The following is a 23,640-nucleotide window of genomic DNA, read 5'->3' on the forward strand; positions in this document are numbered from 1 at the left end:
AACTGAAACTTGAAGAAGGAAAAAAACTGATTTTATAGAAGAAAGAAAGAATTGCTTTCATTCCTCATCATACTTCTGCTTTTTGCTTTTAATACAATGTTACAATAATTTAATGAGACTAGAGGAGGGGGGGAACTTGATTAAATAAACATTACAAACTTTCATCAAAAATGAAACCCAAACTAAAACTAGGGAAGCTTTGACATCATTTTCATTTTTTAGATTTCTTGGCTCATGAGAAAAGTATTTCACTTTTGTGAACTTTACTGAATGTTAATAGCTGACAATAATCTTCAATCTGCCTTGGATACTTCTCAGACTACTTCTTACTGACTGAGATGCTTTTTATTGTCCAGAATCTTCAAATAACCTCTCCACACAGTCATTATCTAGTTTACATCACTGTTGTATTGTGGCTGCACCTGCAGGTGATTGCTCAGACCACTTCCACACTTTTAGATCACCATTTCCGTCGCCAGTAAAAAATAAACCACCAGGAGCAGTTTGAATAGCTCGAGTCTCCTCTTTGGCATATATTTTTCCTCGTTCATTGAATCTGTGAAAGACAGTAAACACTCAAGCTCCTTTACTAGTAAAAACAAACACATCAGGGATAAAGCACTCTACAACAAGAGCTGTAACTTACGATGGCAGGTCATAGAGACGAACAGTGTTGTCATTGCATGAGCATATCAACACAGGTTTTCCTTGTGCATCAGGCATCCCACAGAGCGCTAACAGTCCCTGTACGACCAAAGCAAATTTTATAAATAACCAACAACCAAAAACGTACTAACAAATTCATCATTTCACATAAGACTACAAAGAGTAAATATAAGTACTACAACATGCTAAAACTTCCACAGAGATTATTTTAATGATCAGCAATGTCTAGTAGCACTTTCAAACAGGCAATTATGCTCACAGCTCAGTGCATAACATTAATAACAGATCCCATTGTTCGGAGAACATGAAACTGGGACAGGACATTCACATAGGACATTCAAATAACATTTACCTAAAGCAATCCTTATCAGGATAAGATTCAATATCGACATTCATAAGTAACATACAGAAACATTTAATTAACAAAACATACTCAGTTAGAACGCATGCAAAATAAAATACTAAAGATGAGCAGAGCATATGCATACATCTTCTTCTTTATGGGTGTAAGTGACTTCTAACTTTCCACTCTCGGTAAGAGCCCAGACCTGAACAAACAAATACAAAGGTAAGCTAACAGTTATGCGAGAGGAAAGAATTATGGTCAAGAAAGCAAAATAGAAGAAGTTAACCTTTATTGTTTTGTCCAGAGAACATGACAATAAAAACTGATCCCAGCAAAGAACAGACATTACAACTGATGTGTGATCTGTCAGAGTATAAATGCATTGTAATGTCTCAAGTTCCCACACCTGATGGAGGAAAAAGACAAATGTTAAAGATAAGACATAAACATGATCCACTCCCATATAGACATAAAGAAGAAATCTATTCAGTATGGCATATAGACAAAAGAGAGAAAATAATATAAGACATGATTCAGCCACCTGACATATAATATCAAAAAGAAAAAGGAGTTCTTGTATCACAATCAACAAAACAATGATGGAGACAGCCTTCAGGTTAATAAATTATAAAAAAAATATATCCTAGAATGTAATATCCATGGATCCAGAAGGCACAACATACCCTTATTGTGTTATCCATGGATCCAGAGTAGAGTCTATTAGCGCCTACAACTAATGTAACAACAGAAGCACTATGACCCTGAAGAGCAGCAGCAGGCTCAAAACCATTGGTAGCAGCAACAAATTTCCAAACCAATATGCTACCATCCTGGAGCAGAAGTAACAAAAACAAAAAAATTAGTTAAATCCATGAGAATATGACGTGAGACACGAATGAAGGATAGATAGATCTACATAAAACAAAGAGTAAAAAGAGTGGACTATGAAAAACAAGCATCATTATTGTTTGAACAAAAGGAAAAACGAGAAAGTACCTGTGTTCCAGCAAGTAGCATTTCATTGCCCACGGCCAAGGCATAAACTTGTCCAGATGGACCACTAAGACTGAGTTCACTATTGGTTTGAGTGTTCCAAGCCTACAAGTTATGATAATGATACACATGAGAAAAGGCTGAGGCACATAAGCAACAAGGCAAGACAGAAGAGTAAACATAAAAATCAGAGGTAAGAGAAATGTCGTACCTTGACGCAGTTATTAATTCCAACAAAGACCCAGGGGCCTTCACTGATGACACAGCCAACTTCAGATCCAAGGTTAATTACAGCAGCACACTGAACATCATGATGATGCAATTGAGTTTCGTGAAAGAAGGTAAGACCACGAAAATTTAAAAAATAAAATCAAGAAATTTCTAACAACCTGGCCAGTTTGACAGTCCCAGACCCTAACAGTTCCATCTTTGCTACCAGAATATAATTTGTCAGACCCCATTGGGAAAGCAATCCCGCTAATGACCTGTTATAACACAAATCCTCCAATCAAACAGCTGAACAAACTACAAATAGTATACACATAAGTTGAGGAAAATGAAAATAGAACAAGATGAAGCTACCTTCTTCTCGTGTCCAGCAAGTTGCGTCAACATAGTAAAACTATCACTGACAAACCACTGATGCAAGAATTTGCAACCTTCACCATAAGAACACTTATCAGCCATCCAATAGGTGCAAACCTTATCTTGAGTCTTCAAAGGAGGCCTAAATCCTGGACCTCTAGGTCCTCCATTAACTGCCCCGCCTTGACCATGATCCCTGCCCCATCTTGAAGGCTGGGTATCAGCTCGATTGTAGGTATTCGGTTTTCTTCGCGAAAATGAGCCAGCATCAGAGAAATTCCCACCAGAGAAGTTTCCACCAGAAAAATTCCCCTGATCTGAAGGTTGTATCACATGGGATCTCTTTGATCCCATCCCGTTGCTGCTACTTGGCTGTGGCAGTTCACTATGCCGAAACTGACACGGATTCCTGGTACATCTACCCGCCCTCCAATGGTAGCAGACTTTATCCGTTGTTCCTCTTCCTCCACCTCCTCCTCCTCCTAGTCTATTGAATATCCTCTTCCCATTATCGACATCCATCACTACCACAAATACAGAAAAACACACAGATAAACAAAAACCCTAATTTCAAGTCTTCTCTTTTATGAACTGTAACCCTAATTCAATAGAATTCCAATCAATTTAAGGGAACTGATTTCCCACTTGTACAGCATTGCCTACACAGTACCATCATTCTCCGCTGATAACAAAAATATCACCAACTCGGAACTCCAAACAGATTTACACAAATAAAACAAAATTAAAACCCTAATTCAAAACCAATCAAATCCTAATTAAAAACTTCCTTCGCAACTCCAAAACCAGAAAAAAACCTAATCGAATTGCAAACTGATGCCGCTTCTCAATATCATCAACTTAAATATAAAGCAATACCCCTAAAACCCTAATTATGGAAAGAACAAGTAATTATCACGGAACTAATTCAGAGAAGTAGAATCCTCTTCTCGTTCCTTGAATAACAATCATGAACATCAAAACTAGAAGTAGAATCGACCATCAAAAGTAGAATATCTAACCTTTATTGCTTTGAATTTACCTCCGATCGGCGGTATTTGAATTAACTTTTCGAGAGATTTATAAGAGGTAAGAAGGAAAAAAAATAAACAAGCCCCAAAAACTTTGGTTTATCTTTCTCTCTCCCTCTCTTTCTCTAACGAAGAACTGGAACTAGAACTGGATTTCGGCAGGTCAGTTGCCTTATATAGTTAGAGGCGTATGTTAATTACAAGTAAGCCCTTTTGAGTTTAAGCAAGTTTTGACTTGACTTAACTATGACGCTAACTTTGAAGGGTAAATAATGAGTTTCTGTTTCAGCAGAATAATGGGGAAGAGGAAGAGGCCGAAAAAGGTTTTTATTCATCAAGAGAATTAGGTTACATGAATACTATTTCCTTTATATACAAATAGGAAGAAGATCCTAGACAGACCGCATATTCATGGACTACAAGCCCTACAACACTTCTCCTTGTGCGGTCCAATAGAAATTCATATGCACTGCTTCACATTTATTGCTTCTAATATAGTTCTTCAAACGTCGTCCTTTCTTTAATGACTTGTGCCGAAATCAATTGCCTTATTAAAATTTTGATAAGTAAAAACCCAGTGGGATAAAATCTTGGTACAATTCTTCACATGTAATACTTCACATGTTGTCTCGTACTTTACATGTAGTTCATCACATGCAATACGATCTTCAAAGATCGATGAGTCTAAGTTAATTGCCTCGTTAAAACTTCGTCAGGAAAACCCCTGAGAGACAAAACCTGAACTAAAGAGAAAGAGTACAATATTTATTAAACTTAGAACATAGTTGGATGCGTATACGTCGCCTCATTAAGACCTTGACAAGGAAAACCTGGTGGGATAAAACCTTGACGAAGGGAAAAGAGTACAACGTGGCAGATGCAAGTAAAGGTGATCTGTTGCAGATGATCACTTTGCTCCATTGAAGTTGACTAGTTGATTCACAACTCATAAGGCAGAAAATCCTCGTGAGAGAGACAAAAGCCTTAGCTGGGAAATTGTATTCCTGATATTTGTTGTTGTCTCATTAAAGACCTTGCCGAGCAACAAAACCCTGCGGGAAAAAGTAACCTCGGTGAAGGAAAAGAGTTCAACACACCATTAAATTCTCCCTCTGATGTCAGACAATTTTCATTAGTCTATTGCAGTCAAAAGGAGTTTATCACACATTACTCTGGTGACTTGAATGTTTATAAGACCCTGTTGTTGATTCTGGAAGTTATGTTGCTTAACAAATTATCGCCATTCATTTCTTTGATTCAGATATTTTCAATAATATTAACGCGATCTTTATATCTTCAAAGTTCAACATACTTGATGTTTTTAAGTGTTGTCTCACTAAAAACCTTGTCGAGTAACAAAACCCTTTGGGAAAAACTATTCTCGATCGAAGGGAAAAAGAGTACAACTCAGCTTCAATTTCGAAGTAAAAACATGTCGACATCATATCCTTGGATCCTCCCGCTGATGTCGGCATCCCCCCCTGATTACTTTCAGAGTTGTTCCACACAGTTTCTTTAGTCATGTACTTTTCGAAACTGAATATAGGTAATGACTTAGAAAATATTCTACCATATCTCCCTATGTTTACTTTCGTTGGAGAAGATATTATTGTTCCTTCATAATCAACAACCTTTGGATTGTAGTTCCTTTGGCAATCATTTTTATGTCTTTGCAGGGATAAAAAAAAATCATGTCAATGGTTACTTTTAAGTACATGATTACATTCACTGTACCATTCCAAAGGCGCTGCGTTGGCGCTGAGCTATATCTAGCTAACAAGTTCCCTAAGGATGTAAAATTTAATCGAGTATATTACTATACTAAGTACAACAATGTTTCTATTGTACTTAGATATGGGAATTTCATCTCCCAACACATCTTCGTCATCTTCCTTTAGACGAAATGGTCACTTACTTACATTTGAACCTCGACTAATCATGGGAGTGCTATCAAGATGCATGTCTTTGTTAAATTTCCTGACAACTTTAGACATATGCAAACTGGTGGAATAATATCCCACAAGCTCAGTACTTGGTCGAGCTTTCCATATATTTTTCATCTCAAATTCGGATTTTAAATAGCTTTTAAGGTCTCTTATTACATCAAGAGTACCCATCATGTCTGTACCGTCGATATAAATAGCTACAATTCCAAATTAGGAACTTTCTTGTGAATACGCAAGAAAAAATAACTTATTTGTCTATCTCCTCCAAATCAAATAGCCACTTAGACGGGTATAACACTTCCGCCTGATTGTTTCAATCTCTAAGTGAACGTTCTATCTAATTGTAAACGCACTATGTGGTTTAGAGTTACTTGATTTGGGCAACAAAAGTATATCAAGTACTTTTGTAAATATCTTTTATCTCTTAATTCTTTTAGAGATACGTAACAACCACATACATATGCTGCATTTCAAGTCCTTTTGATATTACCGAGCTAACTAAGTAGCGGAACTCTATAACGTTCACTACAAGAGAACAATTCCAGGGATTTGTGAGAACCTCGCGCCACGAGGCGAGTCTTTGTACTTTAAGACTACTTTCTTCTCATTATGCTTTATGAAAAATTAATTATGTATGTCCAATAGGCTTTACACTTGGTTGGTTAGCAGTACCACACCAAATACCTGTATATTTGCCAAAAAACTAAGTTCTACCTGGATTGTGTAGGCCAAATATGATATTTATTTTAAATTAATTAAAATAAAGCATGGTTCGATCTCATTGTGCTCTACTTCTGGAGCAACCATTTATGGATTATATCATCATTGTGCACGCATGATCCTTCCATTGACTCATGTGCATTCTCATAATCCGTCGGGATTTCATTGTTCTCTAGAATCATTTAAAACTTCGGAGCGTCCTCCATTATTGATTCATGGACATAGTGAGAGACAATCTTATGAGATGATTTCTGATGATATAAATAAGTTGTGCCTTATTCACCTACTTCCTTTCTAGGTGAGGATTGATCGAACCATGTGGTCTCTCCAACTTCCTTTATGGAGCCACGGTCTCAACCACACTTCCACTGAGTGTAGTTGTAACACCTTAGTCTATGGTGTATATCCCGTATTGAGGATTTGAAACTTTGCATGTAGGTTTGCAGCTGGTATATGTGATCTCATCACTTTGCGAACATCAGTGTACATTCTGAAAACCTAATATTCTTTATCACTTCATATTTACATTTGTGGAGTACAAGAATAAATATGAGACACAGTGGGAACACACCACGACAATTCATGTCGTTCTATTAGAAAATACTTTTTCTTATCTCCCCCTAACGACGAGAAGACTGTCTCATTTAAATGATAACCCGCAAATCTAGCGGTAAGAGATCTCCTGCCAAAAGTTTTAAAATGCGGATAATTATTGGGAAATAATTTCCAACATAACTACTTAACATTTTTGAAGACCCATCATAGTACGATGTGCAGTCGTAATGGCACATATATAGTGAAACCAAAAATGCGTAAGAACACGAATGTCAGGCTTAAATCCAGTTACCAACTGGTACGCAAAAAAGGTTAACTAATACTGGGGTCTAAAAACGAATTAAGTAAGATGCGCGTAATATTGCATATCCCCAAATCAATAAAAGATAGGTTAGTACGCATAACCTATTCCTTAGACACCATCTGTAACCTTTGATGGTAGCCTCTGCGAGACCATTGGGTATAAGATGCTCTATATTGATCCTATTAAACATGCAATATTCATCAAGTCCTTTTGATGTAAATTCTCTAGCATTAACAAGGGTGGTTAGCCTTTGCACTTTGAATTATGTACGTAATATGTGCTAGGAGTTTTCAAAACGCAAATTTCTTGGGAACTATAACTAGTCCAAAATGTCAAAACATTCACCAGATCCATCAGTCACTTTAATGGTCCGCATTCTGCATGAATATTTTTCTAAATTTCACCTTGTTTTCTTTGTAATATGGAATTTTTACCATTTGCATCTTAGGATGGTCTCGATCCTGTTTTACTGAAGACTTTGTAAAAATGAGTGATATGCTTTCTTACCTAAAAGCATAATGGGAAGGGGGTTGTGCATCTAGTAATTTAGAAAACACTTATTGAGAGATATGCCGTCACTTTGAATTCTGTCAATATTTTTAACATTTTCGTTCACTCAAATAAAGTGATATTTGTATGAGTTCTTTCAAAACAATCATCATGTCACAACCAAAGTTTCTTTATGGTTATAACCAAAGCCTGTATGAGTCAGTTTCCAACATTTCATATTCGGAGTCAGTAGGGATTCAATAATCCAAATATTATAGTGAATTACATTGCACTAGATTGACTCAGTAGTTTCCCTAAAATATATTTCCTTCCAAATATAGTAGAGACTATGAAAGATGCAATCAATTACATTATCATCATTTTGACGTTCCACATGATATCCATTTGCACGGATTACTTGGGAATTTAACAAGGTGTGCTTATCTCTTGGTACATCTAGAGACTTTGCGACGTCTTTGTTCTATCTTGAAAAAAATGAGCAGTTCTGCGCTCGATAAGATAGTCAATTGGCCAGGCAAAGTTTTTGTTTCCATTAAAGTTGATGTGAAAATTGGTTTCTACTATGATACACACATTACATTGTATATACCAATACATATGACCAGGTGCATTTCCAACTCTTTCATTTATGATGGGAGATACAATTACATTTTAGTTGATCTCATACTCGGTTGATACCTGTGTATTGGTGTTATTACTACCAAAGACAAAAGTACATCTTTGTCTCATAATACGTATGTCCCTTTTCACATGATTTATATGAGTCGGTACGTATAACCCTCATTACTTCGAGGTTCTTTCCATTTTTAATTTTGATACTTTTAGCTTAATTTGAGAAATTTCTTTATCTCAATAGGCAAAGAGAATTTCAATACACATGTCAACCACTTACTTTAGGTTGAATATAAAACTAAAGATAGTTCTCTTGTTGTCATACTTCAACATGTACTGGTTCGTTAGTATCATGGATGAAATAAATAAATGGAAATTTTCTGACTCCTATAATCTTTTATGAGTTTTTCCACAAAAATTGGAATACATGTGATTTTATTTGAACGTATCTTTTGAAACTACCGACTCTTTAATAGTCGAGCAAGCGGATTACATCCCACAGAACATTCAAATTTGGGATGAAAATATCAAATACACGATAATTGTGCTCAAGTACTTTTAAACCCCAAATAAATATATTTGAATCGAGTTGGTACAACCAATTGAATAAAAGATAAACATCATTCAACCATAGCCAATAACATTTCAAGTGAACAAAATAACAATAAAACCAAAATTCTTAATGGTCGAGATCAGCAATCATAATTTAAATTGATTGTCTATATAATACGGGCTTATCTTAAGGAAAAAAAACAGAACTAGACATGTTCTAAAAATAGGTGAATAAGCCCAACAAATATTCAATGTAAAAACCCGCGTTAATTACATACCTCATATTTTGGTTCCATCTAAACATACACAGAACCGGAGCCCATGCGGACGTGCAGGACCAACCACCAGAATGGAACAAGATAGGTTCGGGCAGGGTTGGAACAAATCGGACAGAGATGGGTCGGAATAGTTCAGAATCAGATAGATTGATCTGGGACGGGATTTGTTATTCCAGATTTCCTTTCTCCTCGAAACGGGATCGCCAGCGTGCAAATTCTCTCACGCGGTCTTTTAACTTTTTAATCCACGGACAGAAGCATAAATCCAATGAGGACGGTGGTTTTCTTTTTAATCCACTAAAAGAAGATTCAATCTAGTGAAGATCGTGATTTGCGAAACAGTATTCGCCAGATCTGATGCTATCACAGAAAAGAGGAAAAAAAAAGTTCTTGCGACAGGGTAGAACTCGTGCGTGATAACGTGTTTCAGTAGAATAATGGGGAAGAGGAAGAGGCAGAAAAAGGTTTTTATTCATCAAGAGAATCAGGTTACATGAATACTATTTCCTTTATATACAAATAGGAAGAAGACCCTAGACACTATATTGGACCGCACATCCATGGGCTACAAGCCCTACAACAGTTTCCTTTTTATTTACCATTCAGGGTGCTTGGGCTTTTCACTGACGTCAAGTTAGACATTCTTTGATGGTTTGGTGGCGTGAATGTCTCTATTTCTGAGCTAGACGGATCTTTCTCGGGTAGTAATTGCAGGGCCGGCCCTTAATTGACGATTCGGAACTGCAAACATCTGAGTATTATTCGGATTCCAAAGGGTTAAATTCGGTTTAAAGTTCAGTTAATTGTTCATGATTCGGCAGTAGTTCGAAACGACATATATATGTGTATATTTCGTTTTAAAAATACGAAATCGACATATCAAATTATTGGACAGGACATGTTTTTAACATAATACAGCATGAAAATATAATTCTGGTGAAGTATATATAAATAAAAATGCATCATATATATAGCATAGGGACTACCATCAGCAATTACGTTGTGGCCCAATGGTCGATTACAAGTATAGCAAACCAGACGTCAAGGGAACAAAATCAAACCCCTCTACTCGTAAATTTTTAAAAAACTTTAAAAATGAAGAAAAAGATGGCAGACTGGTATTGGATGTGCATGAATCTGTCTGAGTTGGCTAAACTAGCTACCGCATTGGACGGGCAAACAATACCCAAACTCGAAGGCTCGTATTAAACGCGAACCAGGTTCGGGGTTGGAGTAATACGCCTGTTTTATTCGGCCCCGAGTCATTCAGTGGAATTCTGATTTGTTTGTGATAGACGTATTACTAACCAGGGGTCAGCCAACTTTAGGCATTATAACTTCTTTTTTCTGGGAAAATTTTGTGTTTCCCCCTCGAAGTAAATAGTCATTTTTCATTACCCCTTTTTAAATCGATAATAGGTAAAACCCTATTTCCTCCTCAATTATCAATTGGGGAAATTGCAAGGCAGAAAAATTGAGACCTAGTCTAGTTTCGAATACTCTCAAATTAAACTGTTATACGAATTGACTACCGTAACTTACATGATACCAAGTAAACTACTCCTAGTTACGCAGTTCCTTCAGTATCTTTGTGCCTACGACCAATCTGGTTTAGGAATAAATTTGATCCTTGTAGGTACACATTTCATCTTCCGACACGTGTCCACAAAGACACACGTGGAGGACATGCGGCTGAGAACATCAAGATATGATATTACACGTGGACAGCCGAGAGACACGCCTTATCAAGATAGCATCGCCACCCACCAGATCCAACGGTAGAGGATCGAGGAAGACGGAAACACTAGAACACTGCGAAGCACTGAAGGATAACCCGAGATTCACTTTATCTTATCCCCAGAAAGATCTAAGATCTACGGCTGGGGATAGTCAGACTGACGCAGACAAGACAGGGGCAGAGGACAACTGTCTACCACGGACAGACATCTCAACTACGCGCATTAAATACCCTCAAACAGCATACGTGTCAGTCAACCTGTGGAGGAAGCGCAGATAGCACTAAATATTCAAACGGAACACGCAGAGAAGACCGATAACACGAAGACCTCTGCGTAAGCGGCACAAGACACAAGAGGATAAGGTTATAACGGGCTTCAGAAGTGGACCCCATGTAACCAACCTATAAATACCCCTCTCTCCCAAGTGAAGAGGAAGGAGGGGGAGGGAAAAACATTGAGAAGAGAATAGGAGAGAGACAGAGAAAGTGTAAGTGAGGTTCCTCCTGCTACGCGGGCTTATATTAGTCTCAAAGTCATTCGACTATTTCGGTAATCCCCACCATATAATGAAAAACCCAATCCCGGAGACAGTGATCTGAGTGAGAATCATATAAGTTAATCGTTTCGTCTATGTTCATACATCTATACTTTATATATTCAATTTGTTATTTATAGCATATCATGTTCGTACATTTTATACTTCGTCCATTATTTATCTTATTGTATGAGCTAAGGACAATGATTGTAGTTGATGAGACGAGGAAGAGTATTAGAACTCTGAGTCAAGGATTCGACATAACCAACCTGTTCCCCTCAGTCAAGGATTCGACATAACCAACCTGTTCCCCTCAGACGCATCCTATTTATTATATTGTCATGAGTCTGCGCGCATTGTTTGTGAATACTCAGATGACCTTGATCTGCGTGTTCACAATCCCTATGATCTTGCAAGGGTGCAAGATGGTGAAGTTGCTCTCATTTAGGAAGCTGTTATTTGTTTATTTCTTGGTGATGCCTCTTCCAGGGGCTTGGTTTATCTTGGAGAACAACATTGTGTTGGCTGAAGGTGATGTTATTTAAAACTATATCGCGTTGCTTAGGTTCCATTATTATTATTTATCTTGTAGCAGCATTGTGATGTTCTTAATAGCACATAAGTTCATCAAGAAACACATATCCTTCAGATCTAAGCTTAAACGAGTGCCAAGAATTGTGTTTCCCTACTTTTTAGTCGTTCCTCTACACTCTGTTAACAAATTGATTGCGCGCTTTGTGGTTCGGCTCATCTTCCCGGATCGCTATGACGTGACTTCTTTCAAAGCTGATGGCTACGTCATAGTTTAGCTAAAACATTTACTCATTTTGGCGTATCACTTCGTTGTCTTCAGTACAGTTTTCAATGTAATCATTTCACTTACTCATCTCTCAGTTTGTATCGGAATCATGAAAAAAAACTCCCTTAGGGGAATTCCGCTATCCACCAAAGTTACAAGTTAGTGACAGGGAAGTTCTCATTGTCCTCGAGTTTCATCACCGTATACCTTACTTCTTCTAGTTTACTGGGGTATATTTGGAATGCCATTTTGGGGATGAAAATGTATTTTCTGATCAAAGTCATGGTCTCTTTGGTGATCTTACTGATTCTAGCAGCAATCACGCTTTTCGGGTTCCTTATGCAAAACGTTTTCTACTTCGAAAGAATGAAGGTCTCACAGTTGAAAGATTGATACTTCATTTTGAGAACGGCCAACAGACAGGCGCTCCATCTACCGAACAAATTACATGATGGAGTCCACTATCTTAAGTCACTTCACCTGCTATGAAAACTTCTGCTCTCAACTTCTTTAGATCGTAACCTGAAACAGATAGAACTAACATGTTCCAATAACCACCTCATTATATACCTCCAAGCCCGCAATGGATAGAAATACCTTCAAGCCCGCAATGGACATAAATAAAGTTGAGTATTAAGGATCTTCTGTTTAATCAATATAAACTTAAGACAATTATAAACCTATCTCAGTTAGCAAACTCTAGCCAAGCAATTCTACAAGGAAAAGCAACTAACCAGGTTGCCTGATATTTCCACAAGTATAACGTTTACCTAAATAAATTGCTTGTTAGATCCTGTAGAATCAAGTGTTCTCGAAGTATCACAAATATCACAAGTATCACAATACCAAAAAGAAAAATTCTTTAAAATCTTAAGCCTTCAAAGTACATCCACAAACAACTTGATTCCTACCAATGATTAACACGCATATTACAGTTAGACCAATCGGAATAAGTATTAACACTTGGATAGCAATATGCGTGTGTTCTCCCTGTTTCCGTCGCCTAAGCAAGCGTGGAATGCAGGACCCGTGGGAACTATCGTGTAATCTGCTGACAAGAAGCATGCGCTTGGATCAAAAAGATCTATTCATGCCGTTAAGTTAAAAAAAAATGGTTATTGTTCTGTGTAGTCAACTGCTGGTTCCCTTGTATTTGCCAGTTTGTTGATCTATATTTAAGTTATTGACCACTGGTTCCCTTGTATATGCCAGTTGTGTTGATATTAGTCAGACCGGTATCTCAGTCCATTAGGATAGGTTCATTTTGGCAGTGGCCTTCAGACAGATATGTGAAACATCGATCATTTGGTTAACATCAAAACCATCTACATTTTTCTATTTCCATCTCCTTTTTCTATCCATATGATTAGTTTGACTCCGAATATGATGTCCATAGTTCAACTATCTGAGTAGAGCTCTGTCACTTTATATGAATTTTAGTATGCTTGAGTGTAAACTCGTGTACAACAATTGGAATTTCGCATCAGGGTACTTCCTCCTGTAGTCAGTGATTGTAAGCCAACCAAGGAGATTCTTTAGTGCCTTCCAAGGTTCTGCGTAGATAGCTAGGGTCTGGAGTAAAGGTTTTGTGGGTACACCTCTGGTAAACCCTCCTGAGACAACACTCCGCCACTAGGGCCACCTAGGGGTTCAAATGATTTTCCTTTCTAGAATAAATTTGCTCGAGGACTAGCAAATAATAAGTTTGGGGGTGTTGATAGACGCATTTATGTGTCTAATATGTCTCTATTGTATGTATTGTTAGTGCTCAATTTTGTATTTATTGTGTTCTTTTATGTCTTTGTAGGAGTTTTTAGAGAAATAAGCCCTTGCGGCGAAATGGGCTCAAAAAGCAGTGTTTTACAACCCGGAGAAATGTATCGTAGGCACCCCAAAAATGCACCGGAAGCATCCCAGAAATGTCCCAGAGGAACCCATAAAAATTACTATTTCCACCCAAAAATTACTATTTCCACACAATTGCTATTCGCACCCAAGCTCTGGTTAAGGGGCATCCATCTTCTCTTTAAATTCAAAAACAGCTTTTTGGCGGGAAATGAAGTTTTCAACTGGCAGAATTTTGATTGTCAAAATGAATGGGTTAGAGTGCGATTCAATCGCTGAAAATTGGCAGAAAGATGTGATTTGGCATAAGGAACAAAGTTTGGGTGATGGTTTCGATCAAATTTGGCTGGAATACGTGTTTTGATTCTCGAGTTCAAAACAGGGCAAGCATGCACTGGAGGATGATAATCACGCGTCATGGAGAGTTATGGACGTTTTCTGATGATGTGGAATGGCTCGAGCATCACTTTGGGTCGTGAAGAATCGATTTGGAGCGTGGAGGGAGGAAGTTTACGCAAGAAATTCCAAGTTTGGTAAGAAAATATTCGGAAAATATTGTTATTCACTGCCCGCATAATGAAGAATTATATTGGAGTTGTTGGCGAGATTTGGAGTTGTTGTTGGGTATAAATAGGCTCTTTGGGTCTACTAGAGAGGGTGTCGAGAGTCTGGGGGGATGAGGAGAGCCAGAGAAGAAGAAATTCGAGTTTTCCCAAACTCGGTTTCTGCTGCTGCTGATGATGATGAACATGAAGAACACGAAGAACGGACCTGCAACAACAGTCGTTTTTCTACAGTGATAACGACTCACACATGTGGGTCGTACATCAGGCAGTCTTATTTTCCACAGCGTTTGCGACAGATCCACATCAGTCTTATTTTGTCACTGAGGGTCGTAGGTCTCTGGTTTTATTGTATTTCTCATATTCTCATCATTTGTAAACCATTTTTGAGCCATAATAAATTATTTTGAGAGCATTTTTACTATGATGAGCTAAATCCCTCGTAACCAAGGCAATGGAGGAAGCTATTCACGCAACATAAATGGGTAACTATTTCATTTAATTATATAATTCACCTAATCGCTGCTTTTGCAGAGTTTTAAATTGTTTGAATGATTGTCTTAATTATTTGTTATTCAGTTTGATAGGTTATGCTTGGTTTAATCTCTTGATAATCTATGCTTAAGGTTTACAAATAATGTTTGAGAATCTGTATGATTGATAGTGAATTAAAGATAAAAGAGGACTTAAGAATTGAATAGAGTTTTGAAATATTTATCATTCAATTTTGCATAATAGTGGAATCTAGTGTCTTGGTTACCTCTCGCCCACTTTGTTAATATTTTTGTATATAATTTTATCAAATCTTTAAATTTAATCTTCACAAGTCCGAGAGTTTGAACCTCACTACTACAACCACCAAAAATATTAAATCAGTACGCAAACCAAAAATATTTTTATGGACTCCGGAACCGGTCATAGTCTTAAGGTTTCCAAACCGGTACGTATGCCTAAAATGTTTTGTTAACTTCGGAACTTGGTTTGGTTTAATGTTTACAAACAGGTACACATACTCTGACTGACCTGAGTCACGAATGGCTATGGTATTTATACTTTGTGCATTTATTAACCCTGTTGATTATCTTCAAGTGCGATTAAATTATTTCTACGAGATAATTAGCATTTGATTAATTCTCTAATAACACTAGATTTGTTTTATCACATGATTGTGATTTAAGGTTAATGTCTTAAGTGTTCATGAAAATGAGTATTAAGCTTTTAAGTTCAAATCGGCTAGTTTCAGCTAACCACCTTGAACATAGTCTTTATACATGGTTCGGTTACGGTTTCACCTAACCAGAGTGTATATTTTGTTTATGTAAATCAGATTCAAAGGTTCATCTAATGGCGGATATTGTTTGCTTGGTTCCAAAGCTATCTTAGCTTAAACCTAAAGCAACATATGCTTTGAATATCTATAAAAGGGGAACTCCAAGCAACTGGATCTTTGAATCCCGATAATATTTTTTGGTGTGTCCTAGTTGTATCTAGAGTCTTCCTCTAGGGTTTAGCGACTACAAAGACTTCACAGGGATTCGTGAAGCCAGTTCCAATTATATTTTATCTTGATAACTTGAGTATTCTGATCTTGTTTAATTGTTTATTTATCAGTTGAAAAAGATAAATAGAAATCACAAAGTTCTCTTCGTCTCAAACTTTGTGATTCCGCAAGCTTTATACTTGTAAGGTGAATAATAATATAAGATACAATTCGGGTTGCATAAGTCTGGATTTTGAGGTTAAATAGACTTTGTCTATTGCTATTGATTTCCAAAACACCTTGATCGAAATCCGTTTTGATCGTAAAGGAAATCACTTATATAAGTTTAATATGTGGGAGGTAGATTTTGTTTAAAGTCTTCAATTGAGTTGAAGAAACTCTTAGTTGGTGTAACGTCATTTACGGGAATCAATTGCGCAGAGTCCTGCTGGGATTCAAGAGGTGTGAGGAGCGGGACTGTAGCTGTCAGTGTGAGACTGAGTTCGGTCTCAACTACATTCTAGAACGAAGTTAATTTGTGGTAGGCTAGTGTCTGTAGTGGCTTAATACAGTTTGGTGTTTAATATGAACTAGGTCCCGGGTTTTTCTGCATTTGCGGTTTCCTCGTTAACAAAATTTCTGGTGTCTGTGTTATTTCTTTTTCCGCATTGTATTGTTTATCTTTATAATTGAAATATCACAGGTTTTGCGTTAATCAATCATCATAGATATATCCAACCTTGTTTGTCGGATACGACTTGATTGATTCTTGGATATTGGTCTTTGGTATCATTCAAGTTATCTCTTCGTAATTAGGTTCACGGATTTAGTTCTGTAAACGTTTTAATTACAAGAGAGAGAGAGAGAGAGATATAACTCTAGACATTATTCCTTGACTGAGTTTAGCTCTCAGAGTTGTATTGAGTTTTTCCATACAGATTGCCTACGAAAAAGTTGGTGGTGGATTTTGGTACCCCAGTATTTTTAATTGGTATTAGAGCAGGCAAACACGTTAAGACCTAACAAGTATGTGTTTGAAGCAGTCTGACTATATGGACGAGAGTAAATTCTCTAATAAACGTTGGAGTGGTTTAAAAGAAACAGTTTCTAAGGATTCTGTAGATGAGTCTGATTTTTCAAACTCTCTTAGAGACGAACAATATGTTTCCATAAAACAGTTATATATTGACAAGTGTCACCCCTATTATCTTACTGATGAGTCTGACTCGGAAGTAGAACGGGTAGCATCCAGAGAAATTTCTGAAATTTTCAAACGTATAAAATTTCAGGTTTCTGAGGTCACTCGGCTGAAACACAAAGTCAATGCTGTTATCGGTATCTTTTCGGAACATGATTCCAAAATAAGGATTCTTCTTGATGAACACGCCTATGTGAAATCGAAAAGTCTTTCATTTGAAATTGATCTTAAAGATGATGCCTTAGAGATCGAACGTTTGTCGCGTAAGAACCTTACTCCATGTTGCGATAGTGAATCTAAAGAAACTATCGTGAATACGTTATCTGTGCAGAGCGATGAGTTGGTAAAAGTAAGAACACCTGTCATTCATAATATGCTAACCAAATCGCAATCGGAAAATTTTGAACAAAGTACTACAACTTTAATAAGAGATGATGAGTTAAAATTCTCTGACCAAGAAAAAAAAGTGTCTCCGATGAGGAAAAGTTCTTTGCAAGATAGGTATGATAAAACTACCTATTTTGCTTTCATTGAAACTCAGAAAGTGTGATGTTACTGCAACACTAAAGGACATGCTCAAATAAAATGTAAACTGATGTTGAAAAAATATCAGTATAACCGTCTTCAGGACACCTTGAGTTTAATTCTGAAGGGTGTAACTAATATTCGGATGTCTAAACCTCTTAAGGTGAAATCACATTCAAGCAAATCTGCTTCTAGAAATGTCAGTACTTCATGGTCCACGAATATTGAACAAGTCAAAAGGGTAATATGCAAAATTGGTTAACAAGAACTTGGTGACACCATCTCAAATATGAGTTCAAAAGAATTCCTATACTTCTCCTAAACGGGTAGAAACTTTTGAAACAACTCAACAAGTTAACATGAATTTAATCATTACAAGATATAACTTATTGATAAACTGTCCGTTTAAAGTCAAGTGATCTTAGGTAAGAGTTCAAATCATATCTCTTATTTTGATGACAGTAATTTCTATGATCGTTTTTCACGTTTCAAATGGAAGAACAAAAGAAAACAACAACATAATTCCCGTGGTGAGCGTACAACTCACCTTTATGCAAACTAGGCACAAGTCTTGGAACCTTATTCATGAAAAATCCTGCTGGATAAGGATTACTGCGTAAGATGTGTATTATTTATCTCAAGTAGTACTTGAATATGATGAGCAATAATCGTGTTCATAATGCAACCTTTTCATGATAAGTTTGATTAGATTCGAATGTTATGAATTTTTGAGCTATCATTTTCTAATTAAAGTCTTATCATGAATATTAGTTCTCTTGTGCTCTAAACTCACGTTTGTTGAGCTAAGAATGTATTAACAATCAAGGAAGAATATTTGTGATAGATAAGGAAGAAGTGCAGTATTGAAAAATTGTTGTATACTCTCTAAAAAATTGTTTTTCTACCCTCAAATGTTTTGTTCTAAAAATTGTTAGGAACAACGGGTCCCGTACCATTAGAAGGTACACGTACCTCTTTTTTATGACCATACAAAAACCTTAATATAACAGGTCACGAACCGACCGACATCCCAGAGAATACCTCCTTACAAACTCTTTTATATACCGTGACTTTTGATTGATAAATTCTCATCCAAGGTTCCGCAACCAAGCATGTCTCCTATGTCACGAATCCTCGAAAGCATGGAGAAAGCTCTTAATTGTGATGGTTTTGAAACAAGAGGAAAGAAGAGAACTCTGGTTGATGACGAAGGTGTTGATTCATATGAAAAACTGTCTGATGTGAATTGGTATTTTGCATATGATCATCAAGATGTTAAACGGGAAGAGATGATCTCTACAGATGTTGTTTATGATTTTCTTAAACAATTTGAGAAAGCGAAACTAGAACTTGTTAAAACGCTAAAAGGTCTAGACATGTTGAAGACTGAGTTGAAAAAGGTTTATGTTGGCCTTGTTCTCATGAAATCTCATGTTCGTGAACTTCTTAAATGGGATATTTTCTCAGAAGAGCTCGTGGATACAGTTGATGATAAACTCAAGGGTCTCAATACCAATGAAGAGTCTGAAAAAATCTAGTTTATTTTGTTTCTAGGAAATTTCTTGTGAGAATTTATTCTTACTTTTGAGAAGGATAACCAGGGTTTGATATAACAAAAATTGCGATTTCACAATCTATCTCCAACGATTTTCATCTTGCATGTTTTTAGATTTATTTATTTAAATTTTAGAGTTGTTGGAAGATGAACTTGCAGTATGTAATCATTATTGTTTTAATTATTGCAAAAGTCTTATGAAATATACGCGCCTTTTCTTTTTTTCGAGAATCGTGCTGATATTTCATATATGCTCAGAAGTTAAATCCATTATGTTTTTTATAAACTGAAAATAGAAAAAAATCTTTGAGAATTTTCTCGAAATATTGATATGTTCGCGATCACAGTTTTGTGTTTTTAATGCTTAACACACTCCGTAAGATTTTCTTATGTTGAGTTATACCGATTAAAATTATCTTGTTATCCATAACTTGCGTTGAGATTATTTTATCAATTTTCCATATACAAATTCTGTGATATGTTAATGTACGACAAAACCCTTCTTTTTCATAAAAGCAAGGTCACTCATGTTGTTCTCTTGGGGATGACATCTAATGAGGGAGAGTTTTTAAATGAACTTGTGCTTAATTGTTGTATCTTTGTGGGGTGTGTGGCTGTGGAATTTTAAAGGGGATGTTTATATCTTTGTGATATCCTATATGAGCGCTAAGTATTTATTATTATGTGATATCATCTAAATAAATTGATATGAGGAGTTGCATTTTAACTATGTTATACGTAGAATCCAAAATCTTCCTTAAAACTTGACATATCTTTTGGTTGTATTCATTATGATCCCACGATTTTCGTACCTTTGCCAATTTTGTTGACAAAAAGGGGGAGAATTATTTAGTAGTTTCGTACTACATACATATGGTTTATGGATCATTATATAAGGGGAAGTAAATCAATAATCTATAGGTTTCACATATTATGCAAAAGATGTAAGTATTGATTAAGGAGGAGAAACATATCACCGTAGTATCACTTCAGGGTTGAGATACAATTGAACTTTGAAAAAGATAATAATATTATATTTTTGTATAACGACGTTTGAGAATATTTGTTTTCAAAAGTTTTTATAGCTATAGATATAGATTTTCAACAACAATGATGCTGAGTTGAACACGTTCAGAATCATTGCAACATCAAATTACAAAGAGTTCGAGGAGTTGAAGAAACCAAGGAAATCAAGACATGATGGACCGAAGAGTATTAAAAACTTTATTTTATTATCCATATGTATTGATAGTTTTGTCACTAAAATTGACAAAGGGGAAGATTGTTAGAGCATCACTCGGTCGAACTCACAAGTGTTGGTATCTCTAGCTTGTTGTCATATTTAGTTGTCAAAACTATATCTTGATTTATAGTCTACAATTAGTTAAGTCTCGGTCTAAGATAGAGGTAGTTAATAAATGAACCAGTCATCATTGCGTTATACCGTTTGAAGGCGAAGATCAACCGAAGCTTTTGGAGAACTTCATCACCAAAAGGTAAGTGAAGACTGAACCACCTATTTCTCAAATTATATTCACTTTTCTATCCTTGAGACGTTGTCGCGTAACTAATTAGACTATCATGCATAGACAAAAATTCGAGTCAAGTTTATCTTGATAATTAGTTCTCGAAATATAATGACTAACCTTAATGAACATTTTTCATACTTGATGAATTTCGGTTAAGGATAATTTATAGTTCGCAATCAAAATCATGATTCAATTTTTATCATTTGAAAATAGCCTGGAACACTGATATGTGTCATTAATGTGATTCGGACTGTTTCAAATCGATTTAGAGATAAATATAGAACTATTATAGATTCGGATATAAGACAATGTTATCAGTATTACAAACTGGGAAAACTGTTATAAGTTTGAACCCATATTACATGTACTCATACACGTAGCGGATTAGCTATATATATCGACTTGCAGATTTGTGGTACGCACATTCTTATGTACACCATGTAAAAATTTGTTCAACTCATGAACCGGATCGGTATGCACACTTGTATGCAAACCATTTTGGAACTATGGTTACAAAATCGAGTTAGTTTACAAACTGGTACACGTACTAAAATAGTTATGTGTTCCTGAACTCGTCTTAGTACCCAAACTGGTACGCAAACCAAAATAGTTTCGTGAACTCCATAACCGGTCGTAGTCTTAAGATTTCCAAACCGGTACGCATACCTGAAATATTTTTCTAACTCAGGAACTTGGTTTGGTTTAATGTTTACAAAAAGCTGCACGTACTCTAACTGAGCTGAGTCACGAAAAACTATGGTATTTGTACTTTGTGCATTTGCTAACCATGTCGATTATCTTCAAGTGTGATTAAATTATTTCTACGAGATAATTAGCATTTGATTAATTCTCTAATAACACTAGACTTATTTGATCACATGATTGTGACTCAAGGTTAATGTCTTAAGTGTTCATGAAAATGAATATTAAGCTTTTAAGTTCAAATCGGCTAGTTTCGGCTAACCACCTTGAACATAGTCCTTATACATGGTTCGGTTACGGTTTCACTTAACTAGAGTGTATATATTGTTTATGTAAAAATCATATTCAAAGACTTATCTAACGGTGGATATTTTTTGCTTGGTTCCAAATCTATCTTAGCTTAAACCTAAGCAACTTATGCTTTGAATGTCTATAAAAAGGAGACTCCAAGCAACTGGGATCTTTGAATACCGACACTACTTTTTGGTATGTCCTAGTTGTATCTAGAGTCATCCTCCCCAGAAACCCTTTTAGGGTTTGACGACTACAAAGACTTCACAAGGATTCGTGAAGCCATGTCCAATTATCTTTTATCCTGATAACTTGGGTATCCTGATCTTATTTGATTGTTGATTTATCACTTGAACAAGATAGATAGAAATCACAAAGTTCTCTTCGTCTCAAACTTTGTGATTCCGCAAGCTTCATACTTGTGAGGTGAATAATGATCAGGGATGCAATTCGGGTTGCATAAGTACAAATTTTAAGGTTAGCTAGACTTTGTATATTGCTATCGATTTCCAAACCACCTTGATCGAAATCCGTTTTGATCGTAAAGGAAATCACTTATATATGCTTAATATGTGGGAGGCAGATTTAGTTTAAAGTCTTCAATTGAGTTGAAGCAACTCTTAGTTAGTGTCACGTCATCTAAGGGAATCGATTGCACGGAGTCCTGATGGGATTCAAGAGGCGTAAGGAGAGCGACTGTACCTGAATCAGTGTGAGACTGAGTTCGGGCTCAACTACATTCCAGACCAAAGTTAATTGGTAGTAGGCTAGTACAGTTTGCGGTTTCCTCGTTAACAAAATTTCTGGTATCTGTGTTATTTCATTTTTCGCATTATATTGTTTATCTTTATAACTGAAATATCACAGGTTGTACGATAATAAATCGTAGTAGATATATCCGATTGTTTGTTGAATATGACTTGATTGATTCTTGGATATTGGTGTTTGGTACCATCCAAGTTATCTCTTTGTAATTAGGTTCACGGATTTAGTTATCTAAACGTTATAATTACAAGAGAGGGAGAGAGAGAGAGAGAGAGAGAGAACTCTAGACACTATTCCTTGATTAAGCTTAGCTCTAGGAGTTGTATTGAGTTTTTCCATACAAATTTCCTACAAAAAAGTTGGTGGTGTATTTTGGTACCCACGGTATTTTCATCAAGGTTAACCATATTGTTAGTTAATCAAATCAATGGTCAAAAACTAAAATAACAATACGATTTAGAATCCCACCGATGGTATTAATAAAAGCTTCTTTATCACAATTAAGACTCTAAATGAAGGCAACGCAAGAGATTTTACCTAATTAGATTGATCAACTCTATCAAAGAGTTGGCTTCACACACAAAATCCATGGCTTCTTTGGACAACAAGGAATTACCAAATCTGAATATCCTCAAGATATGCAGTAAATGTATATTTTTGGTGTTGGCAAATTTCAGTTGTAATCCAACTATTACCGAAATCACTTTTAGTTGACAACTAATATTATCTAGCATACATACATATACTCTACTAATATAATAACTAGAGATATGCAAACTTTTGGGATATGGTAAGAACATAATTTCGAATATCTAAAAGATATCTAATTATTTCGGTTTTAGGATCATGCCTTAAAAGTGTTTGAACATTAAATAATAAAAGTTTAACACATGTTCAATCACTATGTCAACGTTTTGTGAACTTTCCTTTTTAACCAAACTACGTCTGATATCTACGGAAACCCAAATATGATAAAAAAATCGAAAATACAATTTTAGTTATATAAGAATTTGTCCTAG

The 23,640-nt window shown here is 36.0% G+C and overlaps 1 protein-coding gene across 2 annotated transcripts; it reads right to left on the reverse strand.

Moving 5' to 3' along the window:
- Positions 1–14: 14 nt before the first annotated feature.
- On the reverse strand, positions 15–3,767 carry LOC113302351 (zinc finger CCCH domain-containing protein 17-like). Of its 2 annotated transcripts, XM_026551263.1 has the most exons (10): positions 3,610–3,767; positions 2,588–3,114; positions 2,395–2,490; positions 2,217–2,306; positions 2,009–2,110; positions 1,696–1,842; positions 1,299–1,418; positions 1,155–1,214; positions 647–744; positions 15–556 (listed from the first exon to the last, which is right to left on the reverse strand). In XM_026551263.1, the coding sequence occupies exons 2-10, from the start codon at positions 3,110–3,112 to the stop codon at positions 400–402; spliced, it is 1,395 nt and encodes a 464-aa protein (XP_026407048.1). In that variant the 5' UTR covers positions 3,113–3,114; positions 3,610–3,767; the 3' UTR covers positions 15–399. The 2 variants fall into 2 exon arrangements, with proteins under 2 accessions (XP_026407048.1, XP_026407047.1); XM_026551262.1 differs by having other exon boundaries at positions 2,588–3,760.
- Between the last annotated feature and the right edge of the window lie 19,873 nt (positions 3,768–23,640).

This window comes from Papaver somniferum, chromosome 8, assembly GCF_003573695.1.
Source record: "Papaver somniferum cultivar HN1 chromosome 8, ASM357369v1, whole genome shotgun sequence".
NCBI classification, from domain to species: Eukaryota; Viridiplantae; Streptophyta; class Magnoliopsida; order Ranunculales; family Papaveraceae; genus Papaver; species Papaver somniferum.